The sequence below is a fragment of the Xenopus tropicalis genome, chromosome 2, assembly GCF_000004195.4.
Source record: "Xenopus tropicalis strain Nigerian chromosome 2, UCB_Xtro_10.0, whole genome shotgun sequence".
NCBI classification, from domain to species: Eukaryota; Metazoa; Chordata; class Amphibia; order Anura; family Pipidae; genus Xenopus; species Xenopus tropicalis.
Genome location: NC_030678.2, coordinates 152890940 through 152911939, shown reverse-complemented (window position 1 = coordinate 152911939; position 21000 = coordinate 152890940). Strand labels below are relative to the sequence as shown.

The window sequence follows — 21000 nt, the reverse complement described above, 5'->3', positions numbered from 1 at the left end:
ATTCAAAATATTATTAGAATAGTTTTTAAATGTGTCATAAAATACAAACAGCAATACATGGAAAATAGTCCTCCATTATTACCTTTTTCACATATATCTACTTGCTCTACTATAAGCTAATCTACACACATGAATACATATACATTATATATATATATATATATATATATACACATGCATACATATATATATTATTATCCTCTATTTATACAACATCTCTATTTAGATATTATATATCATTCACATCAGTGGAACTTACAATTTAAAGGAGACATATCCTATAAAAATTAACAATGTACCAGTGAATTATACTCCTCTAGATATAGAAGGATTGTGCTAAAAAAGTTGTGTTTTGGACTGATTTATTGAGAAATTTGCCCCAAACCCCACTAGTCCCGCCCATCTGTTCCACTTCCTGCTCGCTAAATCCTCTGGATGTGCATGGGGGCCACCGGCTCTCAGTACACTGCACTGTAGGATAGGAACCAATCAGCAGCTAGGCTGACCTGATAGGGAACTGAAGCCTGTATGTACTTGTGTGAGTGCAGGGCTGGGATTGGCTCTCCCCCTCCTACTGTGCTTCTGGCAGAGACCGTTAGGACACGCCCACTCTTCATTTCAAACTCGGACAGAGAAGTGATCTATAGGGAGCTCCAATAAAGGGGCCATTTTTACAGATAGGATTAATTTTTAGCACAAAGTGAAACCAGCACTGTATATTATTCATAATTGCCTACAAAATTACCTTTTTTTCCATTTATACAATATGTCTCCTTTAAAGGTGGTCATACACAGGCCAATAAAAGCTGATGACTTAGTTCTCGGCAGATTTATTGCTAATATATAGGGCTTTCCAACTGACCTGCGTGACCAAAAATCAGTCAGATGTTAATTGGACAGGTTTAAAAATCCTGTCAAACAAGTAGTGTTAAGCTAGCCATACATGTAAAGACCCATTAGTTTGGTGCGGTCGCTAAACAATGACACAAGGGCCAAATGACTGAATTGTCACCACCCGCTTCCTCCCCTGCCCCTTAACACGTTCGCCAATGCGCAGCAATGACATTGGGCACTACAGGAGGTTCAGAACTTCCATGTGGCAGGCAGAAGAGGTATGCACCCAGAGCCCCCTCACTACTGTGCCCAGTGGCATAACTACTCTGTGCTGGGCCCCCCTGCAAAAAAATCTTTAAAGGTGCCCACTGCAGAGTAGTGACTGCAGGGTCTGCTTCCTCTATTGTTATGCCACTGATTGTGCCCTAGACATAAGCCTCTTCTGGCCCTGGCACCAAACAAGTTTCTTGCAGATAGTGCCCATGTCCATGAGCATCTTTAATGAAGGCTATGCCTCCCGAAACCAAACAAACACCCTCAGCCTATGCCCAGATTAGAACTGAACAGACCCCGCACTGCAAGGCAGCAGTGCTAACCCCTGGCCTTTTATACCCTAAGGTCAATTCCATCAGCAATCAATTGACTTGCCGGTTTGTGTCTCAAATCGGGGAGAAGACCTGGATTACCAGGAAGAAACTACTGCAGACACCGGAAGAACATACAAACAGGTTGTGCCCTGTTTATAACCAAACCAACTTACTGCCAGGTAGTCGTATCCGCAATAAAATGGTTATATGTGATTACATAATATAAATTCCTTAAAGCTTCCTGCAGAGTTAAAATGACTGAAACCAAGTAGCACCTGCTGCATCAATGTATCATTAACATTGGCTGTGCCTGTATGCACTATGTGCCCCATCTGTACCAAATGAAAGTAATCTTGCATATATGCATAAAGATTAATCAAACAGCTTGTCTGCCAATGTCTATTGGTTTTACTGGATTCACCTCCTGGCATTTTAATAGGGAAGCACTTGGTACAGAGCTTTTGGGACAGCTACAGTGTGCTTTGTAGTAGGGAATACTCCCACACTGGCATTTTACAAATAAGGCCCATGTTTGAAACAACACGGACACCAAGCTAGTGATATCATTGCGCAAAGGCCACTATGAATGCTACTAGAACGTGGATCATCACACACTACAGGAATATAGAGCTCAGCACATAACAACCCATACAAGTACAACATATTCCCTCAGAACTGAATAAAGCAAGCCATGCCAGCCATCACAGTAATTTCAGCAAAATAAACTGCCCCCTTTCCAAACATGTGCAGTTTTGTCATAGGCTACAAAATCAATAAACCTGCAGGGCTTGATGGGCTTTATATGCTAACATCTCCCTATGACTGCTGGGTAAAAAAGCATCAGGTTTGGGAGTTTCTAGGTTGCTTATTATTTGTTGCAGGAGAGATTTATGGGAGTTTTAAATGCTAATTCCTATTTTCTCATTATTTGTTGGCAGTAAGTAAAAGTCTTTGAAATGTTATTGTGGTACTAACATAAAAATTGTAATTTTAGTAGCCTACTCCAGCTTTTCTGGAGGAATCAATAACATGCACCAGTCATCAATATAATCATTTAAGATGCCAATAAACTGGTATTGTCTGAAAATTTAGGCTATCTCAGTGAAACTGACAGACCCTAAATTGGAGCAGCCTTTTTGATTAGTTTGTAGGGTTAAATGCAATACTCAGCTGATACGATCTTTGCTCAGCCCAAAAGCTCCGAACAGGACCCATATGATCTGATCAATGGCCCAAGGACTTAGCATGGTATCAGCCCAGTGTAGCCCATCATTTAAGTAGCCTGACTGGGCTCAGATCCACTAATTGGGTGCTAATTAGTAAAGTAAGCAAATATTTATATGTATGGCCATATTTAGTTATATACTGTATGCTTTCAGGCTTCCACCAGATAAACACAAAGCAAACAGTGCGATCCCCTACTCAAAGTCTCTGATAATAAGAACTACTGCTACTGTAAGCCTAATGTCCCAAACAGCCTCATTCAGATACCTCATGAACAAACAATATGATCTGTGTATTTGGAAAAAAAAATGGGGGGGTCACAGCGGCCAATAAAGGCTCTGATCCAGGATGGCTACAGATGGCTACAGCGCATTTCATACAGTGGGCCTTTAGTGGGCATTGGCAGTAAAGAGAAACCAGTGCTGGTTCAAATGCATGGGTTTGTCGCTTGTAGATGCTTCAGTCAACTTTTCCAAATGATAATCTCCTTTGCAGTGATAGGTCTCTATAAAATATATTGCATAAAACAGCTCATATGTGAAACCCTGCCTCATCTTAATAAACCATTTTCATAAAAATATACTTTTATGAAGTATGTGCCATTGGGTAATCCTAAATAGAAAACTGCCACTTGAAGTGCTAAGGGCCGCCCCCTGGGATCATACGATTCACAGTGCACACAAACAAACCAAGGGCACGCATACATGTTAGGTCCCATCAGCCAATGAATGGGCCACTTAATATAATATAATTTATCTGTTGGTTAAGTATTCATTTCCGTTAAGTGAACGGGGGATGATTGTAAGCACTTAAGCATGTAGGCCTTAACTAAGCGCAACAAAACACTTTAAATTGCCCCCTATGTCACTGCCATTGTTACATTTCTCTGAACAGCCACACCTAAATGAATTCCTAATTAGAGGGTTGAGGAGGAAAAACTACATTCCCACCAAATTAGCATTGCTGTCCTTGCATGCCCACCTTAAGTCACAGCGATTGGTTGGTTTACAGCCACTCTCGATGAGCCTGCCTTCCTATCAGCAATGACGACTAGGGGTCTGTATCCTGTCTGCCTCATACAATAACCATTCATTACAGAAATCAACTCAAGTATCAAGTATGGAGTCACATCCAGCTACCAAAGTTGCCTAAATATACGTCTTAAGTATTAACCATATACACCAAGCAATAGATCTGAATCCTCTGGAAGGTGGTGCTAGGAAGGTGTATAGACCAGGGATAAACAAACTGCACCTCTTTACTTTTTGGTGAACTAATACGCCCCAACTGCAGAGGTGTCACCCCAGGTGTATATGCCTTATTCCTGTCAAAATGGGATGGGATGAAGAAACTGGTTATGGGGTTACTGGGGTCATGGGACAACAGGGTACTTGGTCCATCTATCCCCAACAGCCGAAGGCAGACAATGCAGGGCATACTGCAGTGCCAAAAAATGTTGAAAATTACTGGTAAAATATTATTATTATTATTATCTTCACACATCAATACAAACATTTCAGTTTCTATGTTCCATCTCATTTTGGAAATGTTCATGGATCATAAAACTGTTAATAGTGAATGGAGGCTGCTTCGAGCTTCTCAGCAAATGATATTTTAAGTATCTGAATCATGGCTATGATTTACAATAACAAATAATTTCCTGCCTGCTGATACTATAACTGCTGTCTGGATGTTATTATAACATACTTTATGATCTAATTCTACTATGTTTGCACAGCATTAATCTTTTTTTGTTATTCTGAGAAATCAAAATTCATCAGTGTATTAAACTTTGCAAGCTGGAGTTGCAGACTCAGTAAACACTTTATTGCTGACTTGATCAAAATTATATACACGCATTCATAGGGGTTTCAAATGATCATTAAATGCTGTAATTAGAAACAACCCTGTTCCCACTTCTCATAGCAATCTATGGCAGGGGGTCCCCAACCTTTTTTACCCATGAGCCACAATGAGCTGTAAAAAAAAGTTGGGGAGCAACACAAGCATGAAAAATGTACCTGGGGGTACCAAATAAGGGCTGTGATTGGTTATTTTGGATCCCCCTAATTGAACTGGCAGCCTATAGGAGGCTTTATATGGCACTACATCTGTTTTTAATGCAACCAAAATGGTACTCTAAGCCAGATATTAAAAAATAAGCACCTACTTTGAGGCCACTGGGAGCATCATCCAAGGGGTTTGTGAGCAACATGTTGCCCCTGAGCCACTGGTTGGGGATCACTTGTCTATGGGAAACACATCATATAAAGCGCTATATTCCAAGGATGTATTTTTCTGACATGCTCTTAAACAAAGCTTAAAGGAACAGTAACACCAAAAAATGAAAGAGCTTTAAAGTAATAAAAATATAATGCACTGTTGCCCTGCACTGGTAAAACTGGTGTGTTTGCTACAGTAACACTACTATAATTTATATAATAAGCGGCTGTGTAGCCACGGGGGCAGCCATTCAAGCTGGAAAAAAGGAGAAAAGGCACAGGTTACATAGCAGATAACAGATACGTTCTGTAGAATACAATAGTGTTTTATCTGTTATCTGCTATGTGCCTGTGCCGTTTCTCCTTTGAATGGCTGCCTCCATGGCTACATAGCAGCTTATTTATATAAATTATAGTAGACTTTCTGAAGTAAACACACAACTTTTACCAGTGCAGGGCAGCAGCACATTGTATTTTAGTTACTTTTATACACTTTCATTTTTTGGTGTTACTGTTCCTTTAACAGGGTGCTTCACCTTCAAGTTAACTTTTAGTATGTTCTAGAATGGCCAATTCTAAGCAACTTTTCTGCTGGTCTTCATTATTGATTTTTTTTTAATTATTTGCCTTCTTCTAATTCTTTGAGTCTTTCAAATTGGGGTTACTGGCCCTGGCAGCTAAAACTATTGCTTGGTCAGGCTACAATTTTATTGTTACTTTTTATAATATATTTTTGTACTTAGGTCCTATCCTATTCATAAATCAGTGCACACACGGAAGATCGTTCGTACAATATGCGCGTCCTTTCGTATAGCGCCGTACCATAGTCTGGGGTCAACGGTTACCTACGCCACTACCGGTTCCGGGGCATAAAGTTCGTACGACTATTGTCTGTGAGTTTGTGGTGAGAAAATCGTTCGATTTGTGTTTTATCCAACTATAATCCTGCTGTTTTGATCTGACTGTTTATGCGAGATCGTTGAAGTGAAACGTACGATAGAAATCCGAACGTTCATCAATCGTTCGTTGGAGCAAGACTGAAATCTGCCCATGTATGGCCACCTTTACTCAAACCACTCCCTGGTTGCTAATCTAATTTGGACCCTAACAACCAGATAGCTGATGAAACTGCAAACAGGAACTGTTGGGTTCCACCTGCATTTGGTGCTTCCATGCGCCTGTGCCAGTACAGCCCTGTAAGAAAGAATGGATTGTGTTTGGCCTTGCACTCCCCTGCTGCGGAATGTAGGAAAACTTCACCGCAGGGGAACACAAGGCAAAACTCCCATGTCAGATATCATTGGGTTGCCACCTTTTGTTTTACATTTATACTGGCCTTGAGGTCATTGTGGGTAAATTTGTAATTCTGGCCACAGCCATAGCTGGTGATTTACTGACTGAGCCAATCAAATACCAGCTGGGTGGTAACCCTAGATTATTATTTATTATTATTAACATTTATTTATAAAGTGCCAACATATTCCACAGCGCTGTACAATAAGATATCAGTTATAACCCTATGCATATAATCAGAACCACAGAATAGTACATGAGTGAGTCAGAAACCATCTAATAAAATCTGTTTTATTCTCGTCCATTATCTATGGTGAGTTTCAGTATCCGCAATGTTATCCAGACAGCAGCAGTGCAATAAATGACATTAGGTCTCGCTGAGGTTAAAGTACATCTGTTACAGCTGTACTTATGGGAAATTACTCTCACTATGAGCACACAATTAAGGAACAACATATTTATTGAGACTGGCAACAAAGACACATAGACAGACAGTAGGAAAATAAAGGTAAGACAGTCAGAGGCCGTGGGGGAGTAAATGAGAAAACGGCAGCTGAAGAATATCTCTACAGTGCCACCTAGTGACTTGTTTAGAGGTTGCATGTCAGAAAATGCACCTTCACGCTGCACAAATGTATTATTGTAAAACTCAGATGCATAAATACTACAACATTTTGCTTTTATTTTTTAATACCACATTTACCTTTAAAGAAATGCACTGGAGGGTTTTGGTTTAATTTTTGGCTGTAATCTTAAACACCAGCTTTTATCTCAGCAATTCATTATAGCATCTTAAGAGCTTATTCTAGCAGCCATCATCAATACTAACTTAATGCACTTATTGACAGCATAAGGTTAAAGACACAGGGAGAAATAAGAAAGTGCTGTAATTACGACGTGCTATGTCTTTTCTGCAAGCAGCAGACCACTCTAGGAGCCATAAATAGTACGGCTGGATTTTGAAGCCTCCAAACCACACATATATTACTTCCAATTTAATCTAATTATGAGGATAAATAGCAGACAGATTCTACTCTCTACCAGCGATGACATCCATCATGCTGACAGGCTGCTCCCAGGTGGTCATGACACTATTTTCTATAATGAAACAGGCGGCTCTTACTATATAGAAGACAGCAGCTCAGACTATGTGCCTGCAATGCAAATCAGTCTCCATATATACTGCTTTTTTATTTTAACGTTAAAACCTTCTAACTGCAAGGAGTTTGTATGTTCTCTGCGTGGGGTTCCTCTGGGTGCTCCGGCTTCCTCCCACACTCCAAAAACATACAGGCAGATTAATTGGCTTATGACTAAATTAACCATAGTGTGTATGAATGTGATAGGGACCTTAGATTGTAAGCTCCTCTGAGGCAGGGACAGATGTGAATGATGAATAATTTCTGTAAAGCGCTGCGGATATATGTTGCCGCTATAAATAACTGGAAATAAATAAGTAACAGGGCACTGTGACCCTTCTGCATTGTAATAAATGTACTCACCACTAGAGGGCTACAACTGGGGCAGGTTGTAAGTGCAAAAAACAGGCACAAAGTGACATCCTCCACACTTTGCACCCTGTCCTGTATGCAATACTGTATTCATGGGGGGGGGGGGGGGGGGGGAATGGTAAAACACAAAGGTATCCCCTTATCCATCACCTCACTTGTGCATTATTCAACCAGCAAGGCACAGGCTGCAAATGCCCAGTTCTTAGGGTTGCCACCTTTGCCATGGGTTAAAACTGGGCAAAGGGGGCAGATGTAATGACGCTGCCTCAGGGGCAGAGCTATGAAGGGGTTTGGGCAGGGGTTTTCATAATTAGGATACAGTTGGGTAGTTTACCTTTAAATTAATGGGAAGATGAAACAGATACAGTAACAATCCTACTGTAGGTAGGGTATTCATTTTATGGTCAGCCCAAGGCCTCTACATATTAAATCCAATCAATCTGACCCTTCCTCTTCTAAACATGTTTATTCCGGTAATGATCCACATAATAGTATAATCGATTCTTATGCAAGCTCCACTATGTGCGCTCTGATTTGCTGCAGGAAAATTCATGCTCAGTTTAAGGGAAAATGCATTATGGAAAGGATCAATCAGAATGATGAAGTAGGCCTTGCCCAGGGAGCAACACTGCTGAGCAATAGAGAACAGAGAGAGACCCACATGGCTGGAATTGCAGTTGGCTCCAAGTGACTTTGACTGCACCAGTGCTATTTAGATATTTAGTTTTGGGAAAAATCCAGCAAAATCTGGCCAAATGACCAACAATTTAGACTTATGTCATACGCTATTTTTGCAATACCCATACCTGGAGAGCAGAACATAGGGATTCTATTTGGTGTATCAAAGGGTGGGGTTTAGCTTTGTGTTGGCTGGAATTGATTAGATTGTATGGAATTCAGGTTTGAATGGGCAGCATTAAACGTTAGGGAAAACTCACCCACTCTCTTTAAGAAAAAGCTCAGCTGTTACCTTCTGGAGCACTAAAACATTATTTTACCCAGTCCTGCGCTTAAGGGCAAATGCCCATACCTGGTGCACTCTTACCTTCCAATTTGTGCCTGTATGTTACCCAACCACTCATATTGTAAGCTCTACGGGGCAGGGACCTCCTTCCTACTGTGTCTCATACCACATGGCACTTATATATATATATATACATATATGTATTTATTGTATTTATTTATTATATCACTTGTCCTCCCTGTGTGTAATTTTGTATTCTGTAAGACTGTACAGCGCTGCGTACCCTTGTGGCGCTTTATAAATAAAGTTATACATACATACATACATTAAATAAAGGGATGGTTCACTTTTAAGTTAACCTTTAATATATTATCTTCATTATTTATTTTTTTATAGTGTTTGCATTATTTGCCTTCTTCTTCTACATCTTTTCAAGTGGAAATTAAAGCTTACAATTGTATCGTTATTGTTACTTTTTATTACTTATCTTTCTATTCAGTCCGTGTCCTATTCATAACCACTGCGTGATTGCTAAGGTAAACAAGGCCCTAGTAACAAGATAGCTGCTAAAATTCCAAACTGGGGAGCTGCTGAACAAAAAGCTAAATAACTAAAAAAAAAATCAAATAATAAGAAATGAAAACCAATTGCAAATTGTCTCAGAATATCATTGCCTACATCATAATATGATACTAAAAGTTAACATAAAAAGAAAAGTACTTTAACGTGAGGGTGACATTCAGGTCTTACTTGATAAAACTGTGAGTAGAGATTGGACTTAGTAAGAAGTATTTGCACTGGGCAGGATTGGATAGTGGCCCACTTGCAAAAACTGGATAATAAGCAAACAACAAATTCTCTAATAGCTATGGCAGTGTGTCCAGCTTATATAGATGGGTTACAATATGTGGCCTATGTGCTCTAAATACTATGAAGAACAGCAATCTAAATATAGGTATAGGATCTATTATTGCATACCTCCCAACATTTGAAACATGTAAAGAGGGACAAACATTTTGGCCATGCCCATTTTTGCAGCCACACCCCCTAAATACTACTCCCATTTTACAAAATATGGCAGGTTATTTAAAGGTTGAACACATTTCTATGGGTTTTGGGGTCTTGTTTTATGTGTTATTACAGTTCTGATAAAAAGGGTGAAATTGCTCTGTAAGCTGCAAGTCTAATTTCCCCCAAGAGACCTGTTTAGCTTATTAGTTACAATTGTATCTCAGTGCAGGGGTTGCATGTTAAGTATTCTGGGCTCTCTGCCAAAAGCCTACTTATTAAATTAAGTTTGAGAAACATTGTATCTTTTTGTTCAGTACAAGAGATCAAAGGGAAATGAGGGACTTTTCAGTAAGAATCCGGGACTGTGGGCTGAGCTATTAAAATCGTGACTGTCCCATGAAAGTCAGGACAGTTGGGAGGTATGTTATCGGGAATGCTCAGGACCCAGGGTTTTCTGGATAAGAGTTTTTCTGTAAGTTGGTCTACATACCTTAAGGCTACTTAAAAACATTCAAATATTAAATAAACCCAATAGGATTGTTCTGCCACCAATTTGGATTCATGCAGCTCAGTTACCATCAAGTACAAACTCCTGTTTTATTTATTAATATTTTTTGTTTTATTTTATTTTATTATTACAGAGAAAAAAAAGGGAATCATTGTTAAAAATCAGAATTATTTGTTTAAAATGAGGGGATGGGCCTCTTTTATTTCAAGTTTTCTTGAAATCGGGTTTCTAGGGTCATTTCCCATCATGCCAAAAAATGACCTGTGCTTGGTTTCCTGTAATAACTGTGGGCTGGTGAAACACTTACTGCTGCCATTAATGAAAAGCAAGCCCTAGGGTTCTGATTATTGCTGTTTAGAGGTCAATATTCCCTGTGTGCGATACCCCTGGAACTGAATGCTGACTCCCCTGAAGTCAGTTAGAATACATCATAATGCACCCTCACATTCCACATCAATACAGAGACCGTACAGCATTATATCTCAGTGGAGCTCAGCGGTAGGGGCCCTGCACAAAAATCAGTTTTTGCAGATGTTTTATCATGAACTACCTATGAGCTGTATTCAAGCATCACTTTTTAATTTATGTTTTTATAGTAAATAAACAGAGGCTGCAGACAAATGTATACAATACATGACCATTGGGCCTCGGTGCTCTACTGTTGATGGTCAAATTGTACTAATGTACCTGGAACACAACATTAAGAGGCCCATACAGTTTAGGTTGCCAATGGCTTCACAGACAAACCGATGGCGCCATTGGCCAGTCAGGGTGTCCCACACATTTCAAATTCCATGCCTATATTGTTTGGTCATAGATGCTCAACTTGCATAAAAACTATTGGCGAGTGTGTATGGCGGCTTTTCTACCCAGAAAGGCTTACTTCTCCTTTAACTTGGATTAAAGGGTAAATGTCATAACTATGAAAATTCAGCTAAGGTTAAATCATTTGTTATTACAAAATCATTATTTTCAGGCTCATTTATGAATGCAACACTAGCAGCATACAGAAAGTTGTGTGGAAATTAACTCTAATATGCTCTATATGCTCCAATATGCTCTAATATGAATCCAGGCTAATTCGATCGCTTGGCCCTGGGGCCCGATCGAGATCTGGGCGATTTCAGGCCAGATATCGGTCGGGTAGGCCCGTCAGTAGTGCCCATACACGGGCCGATTAGCTGCCAAAAAGGTCTAAGGGACTAATATCAGCAGCTAGAATCGGCCCGTGTATGGGGACCTTTAGCCAGCTCTTCCCAAACAGATAGGCCTGCCCCTGAGCCACCCTGTCTCCCCCTCCATGAAGGGAGGTGGCACACGAGGAGATTAAAGTCGCCTGAAGTTTCCAAAGTCGCACGAAGTTTCCTCCTGCAGAGTAACTTGGGAAGTCCCAATCAGCTTGTACTAGAACAATAATAATACGCCAACCATCATTAGAACTTGTTTGGGTTTCTAAGAATAGAATCTGCAGTGATATGCGCAGTCAAAAATAACCATTTTTTATAACTTTGATCTCATTTGCAAACTATGCCTCTTGGTTTACATAATCATGTGTTCTTAATCCCTCTCCATAATTGTCTGTCAGCGAGCACCCAAACAGAGGGATCCTGTCTTTCTATGTATATTCTCGACACTCAGCCAGTACCCGAGGCTGCTAGTGACTGTTTCTCATTATATTTATGTATCCTTAGGCTACTAAACCCAGTTTATCTCCATTTAAACCCGACACTCGCAACAGAAAAAATATTCTGTTTAACATTCAGGCCCAGACTGGCAATCTGTGGTTCTGGCCAGAGGGGCTGCTGTGAGATGCCATAGACAGTCACTATTTATTGGGCCTGTATGGGGGGGGGGCTGTTTGGTCCTCTGTGTACTTGAAACACCAGGGCCTATTTTGACTCCCAGTCCAGGCCTGTTTACAGTGATACACACAGATCATCTTAAAATACAATACCCAGAGCTCTCTTTGCTTTGGTAGAAGTAGGACTGAATTTGAGATCTTTCTACCTTTAGGCCATGCAAAACCTCTGCACCCCCCATAGTTCCCGCTATTGTGCAGTATTTTACCAGGCAGGTTCAGGAGGGTTTGGGTCAGGGATTGGCCATGCCCTGGGTGGGCGTATTGTGCTGAGGAGAGCTGCTGAATTTTGGAGTGTGTATTAGGGGTGGATTGTAGGTGGACTAGGTGCAGTAAATTTTTAATAGCAGCTAGTATTGGTGGGTGGGGTGAGAAGAACATTTGAAAGCAATCTGAATCTCCCACCCAGTCCCTAGTGTGGCTTCCTTGCTTCTAAACTAATTCTAGCAGTATGCGCTAGGCTAGGGCACCAATTGTCTAGAGGCAGCTAGCCATCCTAAGCCTGCATAGGCCTACATAAATGAATGGGCCAATAAAGGCTATTTTGTATAGCCCCTTTCCATAAACTACTAAAAAACACCCTTAATTAGAAAACTGATGATGAAGAGCTCTTAAATGACTTATTCTGTAAGGCAGCTGGGACCCAAAAGAAATTTAAATATTAAATAAACCCCATAGGATTGTTTTGCATCCAGTAAGGATTAATTTTATCTTAGTTGGGATCAAGTACAAGGTTCTGTTTTATTATTACAGAGAAAAAAGAAATAATTTAAAAAAAATTAGAATGATTTGCTTATAATGGAGTCTATGGGAGATGGCCTTTCCGTAATTTGGAACTTTCTGGATAACAGGTTTCCGGATAAGGAATCCCATACCTGTACAAGTAAAGTTTAGCCTTCTGTGCAAAGACAGATGGGGCAATTAGTTGCTGCAATTTTTTTTTTAAAACCCCAGTCACGGTGACTAATCGCAGCAACTACCGTACGGTTCGCTTTGCTGATTTGTTGCTGCAAATGGATTTTAAAAATCGCGGTGACTAAACGCCCGTCTGTCCATCACTATTGTACGACCAAGCTTATCATAAAACGATCGTTTAAAAGTACGATTTGTCCATCAATGAAAATGACCTTTTCAAGCGATATTGTCTAGTTGAAGCTAGGAAACTGCCTGCATGGTCCTGCAAACAATTGGACAATGGTAATGTTAATGGTAAAAATTTTTAAACCTTCTCCCACCAGATCAGGGACTGTATTGACTCATTGATGCAATCCAACAGCCCCCATGCCAAATGATCGAATTAGCCTAATATCGCCCCGACCTTGCCAAAACGAGCAGATCTCAACCTTTATGGCCACCTTTAGGCCCCTGGCACACAAAATGCCCCTTCACTTGTCACTGCTCCTTACCGTCAATCAAGTGAATAACAATCGTACAAGGAGCAAATACAGACGGACCTTATGCCAAGTCGGAATGAACTGTGATAAGTGGAAAGGGAGGTCAGCATTTTGACCAGGACTGTTCCTGCCTGAGGTAAGAGCCAGAAATACACCAAATGCCTTAATCAAAAATTAAGTAAAACCACACAATACCAGATTGTACAGGAAGAAAAAGTAGTACAGGTATTGGACCTATTATCCAGAATGCTTGGGACCTGGGGGTTTCTGGATAAGAGATATTTTCATAATCTGGGTCTCCATACCTTAAGGCTACTAAAAATTTTTTACACATTTAATAAACCCAATAGAATTGTTTTGCCTCCAATAAGGATTAATTATATCTTAGTTGGGATCAAGTACAAGGTACTGTTTTATTATTACAGAGAAAAGGGAATCATTTAACCATTAAATAAACCCAATAGGGCTGTTCTGCCCCCAATAAGGGGTAATTATATCTTAGTTGGGATCAAGTACAAGTACTGTTTTATTATTACAGAGAAAAGGGAATCATTTAACCATTAAATAAACCCAATAGGGCTGTTCTGCCCCAATAAGGGGTAATTATATCTTAGTTGGGATCAAGTACAGGTACTGTTTTATTATTACAGAGAAAAGGGAATCATTTAACCATTAAATAAACCCAATAGGGCGGTTCTGCCCCCAATAAGGGGTAATTATATCTTAGTTGGGATCAAGTACAGGTACTGTTTTATTATTACAGAGAAAAGGGAATCATTTAACCATTAAATAAACCCAATAGGGCTGTTCTGCCCCCAATAAGGGGTAATTATATCTTAGTTGGGATCAAGTACAAGGTACTGTTTTATTATTACAGAGAAAAGGGAATCATTTAACCATTAAATAAACCCAATAGGGCTGTTCTGCCCCCAATAAGGGGTAATTATATCTTAGTTGGGATCAAGTACAGGTACTGTTTTATTATTACAGAGAAAAGGGAATCATTTAACCATTAAATAAACCCAATAGGGCTGTTCTGCCCCAATAAGGGGTAATTATATCTTAGTTGGGATCAAGTACAAGGTACTGTTTTATTATTACAGAGAAAAGGGAATCATTTAACCATTAAATAAACCCAATAGGGCTGTTCTGCCCCAATAAGGGGTAATTATATCTTAGTTGGGATCAAGTACAAGGTACTGTTTTATTATTACAGAGAAAAAGGAAATTAATTTTAAAAATTAGAATTATTTGCTTATAATGGAGACAAAAGAGCCTTTCTGTAACTTGTAGCTTTCTGGATAACGGGTTTCCAGATTACTATACCTGTAAAAACAGTGGGAAAATAGTCAATTTGTGAATCTCTTCTGATAGCTCATTATAAATATTTTGCCAGTTTCCCAAGGCCCTCAAAGATTCTCTCTCTACAGAATAAATTCATCAAACGGAAATCAGTTAGCCATGGGCTGCAAGGTGTAATGGGATATGTATTAATAAGTGGGAATTGCTGACTTTCTAACTATGGGTTCCTGGATCAAAGCAAAGCACAGACCTTGACATTGGTAGCTTAACATTCAAGGACATTTAAAAGAACCATAATATTCATCAAAGGGAACTGGATGAAGGTACATGCCAGCATCTGTCGTATGCAATCAATTATTTCAGGACATAAAAACCGAGATATATGAAACAGTGACTGGCACGGCCTGCAACCTATAAACTCATTACCCCCAGTATCACAATAATAATCAGCTGCTTGTGAATTATACCCCCAAACCACCTATCACAAGAAACCACCAGAGAAGTTAAAAGCAATAGGATAATAGAAACAGAGCAAATATACGACAATGGCTTCTCAGATACAGCACTAGACTATAATATTTGGTAAGGGCAACAGCTTGCACCAGATGCAGCCCTATCATATGTATGTGGGTGGTATGAGCTAAACAAACTGGGAAACAAACACTTGGAATTCATACCAATAAGCTGCTGGTGATGCTGACACCCACCTCTATGACCACAGCTTTTTTATATAGCACCAATGTATTACAGCACTTTTACATTATTCACAATCTATGGTTCTTATACACTCACTCAGGGTTGGAATGGGACAGCAAGACCCCAGGAAAAAATCTGGTGGGTTCCGCTGACCCAAGCCTGCTCCCTGCCGGCAACTGTGGGCCCTCCCTACACCACCCATGATTACAGGAGCAATGGGAACAAAACGTGTGCATGGCTGCGCTTGGGCGGGCAGGTTGGCATTATGCTTGATCTCTAGAAGAGCTTGTGACTGGGGGGTTCACGACTGGCGTGGCAGCACTGGTGGGCCTCAGACACCCTAGCCTGACACTGTACTAGGAACAATTTTATCAGGAGCCAATTAACTTGCCTTTATATATTGGAATGTGGGAGAAAACTGGCATACTGTGAGGGAACTTCTCCTTGCAGAAATTGCCCTAGCTGGAATTGAACTTGGGACACTATGGCAGCTCCCTGTAGGTTTGGGCCCAAGCCTGTAATTTACCAGCCCACTACTCCAATCAAGCTTATTGCCTGCTCTGTCAGCCCCTACACTTGCTGAGCTATGTCATACCCCTGTAATGTCACTTAGCATCTCATTGCACCAAACCACCAAAATATAAACAAACAGCTGCCACTAAAGTTTTAGCATTGCCCTCTTTGGGGCTGAATAACAGGGTAAAATACCCTGTCTGGGGCCTAATAATACATCATTATTACTACAATACCAAAGCTCTTGTTAAACTACAACATTGCAAACCCCACAGCTGTTGGAAGGAAGGTGGGAACAGCTGCAGTTCTGCAGGCTAGACAGCCCTGATCTCTGGGAAACTCAATGGAGTTCCATTACTTTGTCACTGCATATAATGGCCCCCACAATACACCGGGCTTGCCCAGCTCTGGCCCCTTCCTAATTAACCCCATCTGTGCCAAGTGCCCGAATGAGTAAAGCACAATGGCCCCTATAGCTGTATAGGTGTATGGCTCCCCTCAGCTTCCAATCAGTGGAGCCCCAGTGTAGGAATGCGCCCCATTGCAGCTGTGCAGCCTGCGCTCTCACACACTCCCCGGCAGCAGGCAGCGACCCAGCCGCAGTCACCTTGCCCTCCTGCAGCATGAAGGTTAGTCGCTGCGATCTGTCGCTGCCGGCCAATGCTGGGACTAGTCACTGACCTGCCAGCCGCTTCTCTCGGACGTTTTTCCACAGCAGGTCCCACGCTTTGCTGGTGGAGTCCTTTAACTGTTCGCTCAGGGACCTCCGCAGCAGGAATTTGGCGGATCTCTTTTTGCCGCTCATTGTAAATCCCCCAGCATGGCGGAGCGGCCCCCCAGCTGCTCATACACAGCAGGACCGCAATGGGATAGTAGGAAAGTCCCAGGAGTATCCCTGCAGCAGCGCTTAGCGGCGTCCCGTTCCCACAGAGCTGCTCCCAGCCATAGGCACATAGTAGTCCCACTGTACCAGTCCCCACTCCATCACCTCCTGCTGCTGCTGCGACTTTCCCACTAGCAGCTCTGCCCTCCCCTGTCTCCTGTCTGTCCTGCTCCCAGCAGCTCTCCCCTCTCTGGAATAAGATATGAAATCCTGCACCAGATGTTCAGCAATTCAAATTTCCTCTCTGATTCCATGTCATAATACAGGCAGCCCTTGTCTGCCCTTCATTTACCTTGCCAGCCCCATGCCTTTCATCTATTGACTTAGCCTATCTCTCCAGGCAGCAGAAGTAGAGGTCACTGGGCTATTATTAGCTGGAACCAGCCCATTGCAAAGAAAGAATTAATCAACTTGAGGCTGGGAAGTGTAGTTCTACAAGATTTAGAGGACTATTATTATTATTAACATTTATTTATAAAGCGCTATTGGTTTGAACTCTAGGGGGCTGATTTACTAACCCACGAATCCGACCCGAATTGGAAAAGTTCCGACTTGAAAACGAACATTTTGCGACTTTTTCGTATGTTTTGCGATTTTTTCGGCGTCTTTACGAATTTTTCGTTACCAATACGATTTTTGCGCAAAAACGCGAGTTTTTCGTAGCCTTTACGAAAGTTGCGTAAAATCTTGCGATTTTTCCGTAGCGTTAAAACTTACGCGAAAAGTTGCGCCTTTTTCGTAGCGTTAAAACTTAAAAGGTGCGAAGTTTCGCGTAAGTTTTAACGCTACGAAAAAAGCGCAACTTTTTGCGCAAGTTTTAACGCTACGAAAAATCGCAAGATTTTACGCAACTTTCGTAATGGCTACGAAAAACTCGCGTTTTTACGCAAAAATCGTATTGGTAACGAAAAATTCATAAAGACGCCGAAAAATCGCAAAAATACGAAAAAATCGCAAAATACCAATCTTTACGAAAAAAACGCAATCGGACTCATTTCGACCCGTTCGTGGGTTAGTAAATCAGCCCCTAGGTATACACTTAAAAACAATGGAGTGGTAACTTTTTCAACCATTTAATCGCCTGTTCTGGCCCAATTCAAAGATGGGCTGGGGCAGGGATCCCCAACCCTTTTTTTACCTGTGAGCAACATTTCAATGAAAAAAAGCTGGGGAGCAACACAAGCACAAAAGCTTTCCTAGTAGGTGACCAGTAAGGGCTCAGATTGGCTAATCAGTAGCCCAATGTAGACTGGCAGACTACTAAAGGCTCTGTTTGGTAGTACCCATGGTCTTTATGCCTTTAAAACTTGTCTTTAAGCCAGAAATTCAAAAATGGGCACCAACTTTGAGGCCCCTGGGAGCAACATCAAAGGGGTTGGGGAGCAACATGTTGCCCATAAACCACTGGTTGGGGATCACAGGGCTAGGGCATCCCATTTAAAGCCCTATAGATGTTATAGAATACAATTCCCATTCTCCCATTAGCTGCATAGGTGGAATTATACTGTGAAGTGTAGTGAAGGAAAGCAATATAGAGGTCATTTACTATGACCCCAGATGCAAATTCCAGAGAACCAAGGGGTTCAAAAGCTGCACAATTCTGACAGGTGTCTCTATGGTACTGATCCCCAACCAGTGGTTCATAAGCAACATGTTGCTCCCCAACCCCTTGGATGTTGCTCCCAGTGGGCTCAAAGCAGGTGCTCATGTTTACATTTCTGGCTTGGAGACAAGTTTTGAAAGCACTGAGACACAGTTTTAGTCCAAGCAGAGCCTCCTGCAGGCCAGCAGCCTACATATAGTGCATATTGGTCCTTAAATCATCCCTGTTCTCACTTCTGTGCTTCATTTTCTTTATGGACCTTTTCATTTTAGTGGCCATTGGTTAAAGTTGGAAATGTATATATTATAGCCCACCAGCAAAGGCGGGAGCTAAGGAGATGCTTATTTAGGCAACAAAAGCCCGGGCCTTAGGTGACATACGGAGCAATGGGGACTGGACACGCACCACGTCCTCTCCCCACTGCTCTGTATGTGAGTTAAATGCATGCACATATGCTGGAGAGGGGCAGGGAATGGGGGCCGCCTTGGGGCACCCTGATAACAAATCCGGCCCTAAATGTGGATATAAATCCGTTACTAGGTTACACCCCAGTCTGCAAAGACACCCTATGCTGACTATAATGTCAGCCGCACAATTTAATTCAGGCCTGTAAATCTAGACAATAGTTTTTACCCAGGCAGCCCTTCCAAAAACTGACTGTCCGGGTGAAAACTAGATAGGTGGCAATTATAGGGTCAGCAGGAAAATGGGAACTATTCCTATCCCCAGCTATATTATTGCTCCCACAGCTCGCCCCCCAGCCATACTGCATCTAAGTGGGACAGACTTCATTCCCCACAATTCCCATTTCTGAGACACTCACTAGCTCAATGCCTGACAAAAACCAAAAACAAAAGGGTCCCTATAGCCAAAGTTTAAGGTCATTTACAGAAGCCACAAGCAAAAACCACACCGGCACGACATATAGGAGCCTTTTAGCTGTATGACACTGCTAAGTGTTCTCTCCATTTATTCTCTCAAAAAGAATTTGTAAAATGTGTGCGTTTCCCACAAAATAATTCCATTATTTAAAGTAGAGGAAGCAGTCACACTGATATGAACAGAACATGTCGTGACTGGAGATAAAATCCTTATTCATCCCAGTGTGAAGACAGGGGTTTGGCAGAGATCAGCGGAGTTGTAGATCAGCAGATGGATTCACTCATGGGATTGTGTTGGGGTTACAAGTTACAAACATCCAATTAATAAACTGGCTCCTATGCACATCAGAGTATCAGGCCATCCAACATGTTTGGTGACTACAATGATCATATCCAACTATGTAATGATTGTGCCCAAACCCCACCCTTGCCTGATTTATACATTTGAGTGACTCCCAGAAAACCCCACAGGTCTCCATCATACATAAGGCTATCTATAAGAATGCTTGCAGGCCTAAGTGCCCAATATTGGCTACCATGGCTATAAGATGAGACCTGTGTGATTTTTTTTAGGCTAAAGGAGGCCCAGTTTGCAGGTCTGATTAACAAGCTGATATTTGTGTCACAGCAACTGACCTGTGCAAGAATTTCCTTAAGCAGATGTATATATGCCTATTTGTTTCAGATATTTGCTTAACATAATAAGACTGTGGTAAAATGGAAGGTACAGGAGATTTCTGGGGAGAGGGTGTGTGCAAATTGAATTTCTCTGTTATCATGGCAAAAATGAACCGGCAACCGGTGATCTCCAACCAGTGGCTCACCAGTCCCTTTGATGTTGCTCCCAACCTTAAAGCAGGTGCTTATTTTTGAATTCCTGGCTTGGAAGCAAATTTAAAACACTTAAAAACTAGGTGTACTGCCAAACAGAACCTCTTGGAGGCTGCCAGTCCACATAGCGGCTACCAAATAGCCAATCACAGCCCATATTTGGCACACTTGAGAACTTTTTTTATGCTTGTGGTCCCCAACTCTTTTTACATTTCAATGTGGGACGGGGGGCTTAAAAGGTTGGGGACCCCTGCAGTAGACTAAGCAACACATGGAACATCCAGCCAGTAGGAGAGAGCTTCCCAAGGCACGCATCTACACAGACTCCATATTTTATCACATATTTGGGGAAAGCCCTCTGCAAAATAGGCTCATTTAATTACTGTGAGTTTTCCAATAATAAGGCTAGTCCATCATGCTCTGCTGGGACCACTTATCCAGTGGATAGTGAATTGGCATAGATCAGGTTTGATAGTGGAATGAGGTAGTCAGCTATTCCCGAGAGGCACAGTCTGGTTCCCCACAATAACTTTGCCATTGTAGCCGTTTAGTGCATGAAGGCACAAGTCATTTGAGAAATACATATCCTGAAGCAGTAGGTTTGGTGCGAGAAATTACATTTTCCTGAAAGACAGTGCTTTCCAGCGTGCATTGTTCATTGTATGGGAGAGCAAGTGAATGATTAATTGCATGTCAGAGTGAATTACAGAGCTACGCAGGTCACAGTTAGTTTAGAATCCAACCAGCTCTTATTGATGCACAATAAAATGATCGCTTATATCTGTCTCTTCATAAAAGAGATTATATCTAGAGAACTCTTGCAATCTGTTTTTCCACATACAGAATTTACTGGCATCCATTCTATTTTTCCAGGGTTCTGTTTAC

The 21000-nt window shown here is 41.4% G+C and overlaps 1 protein-coding gene across 2 annotated transcripts in view; it reads right to left on the bottom strand.

The window, feature by feature from the left end:
* stard13 (StAR related lipid transfer domain containing 13) overlaps positions 1–21000 on the bottom strand; it is a 163714-nt gene that overhangs the window by 67041 nt on the left and 75673 nt on the right. Inside the window, exon 1 of one of the 2 annotated variants that reach the window (XM_012957181.3) lies at positions 16599–17073. The exons of the other annotated variant lie outside the window; for it this stretch is intronic. Within the exon in view, the coding sequence (XP_012812635.2) occupies positions 16599–16722 (124 nt within the window). The 5' untranslated portion in view covers positions 16723–17073. Of the gene's footprint in view, positions 1–16598; positions 17074–21000 lie in introns of those variants that run through there. 2 annotated transcript variants of the gene reach the window in all.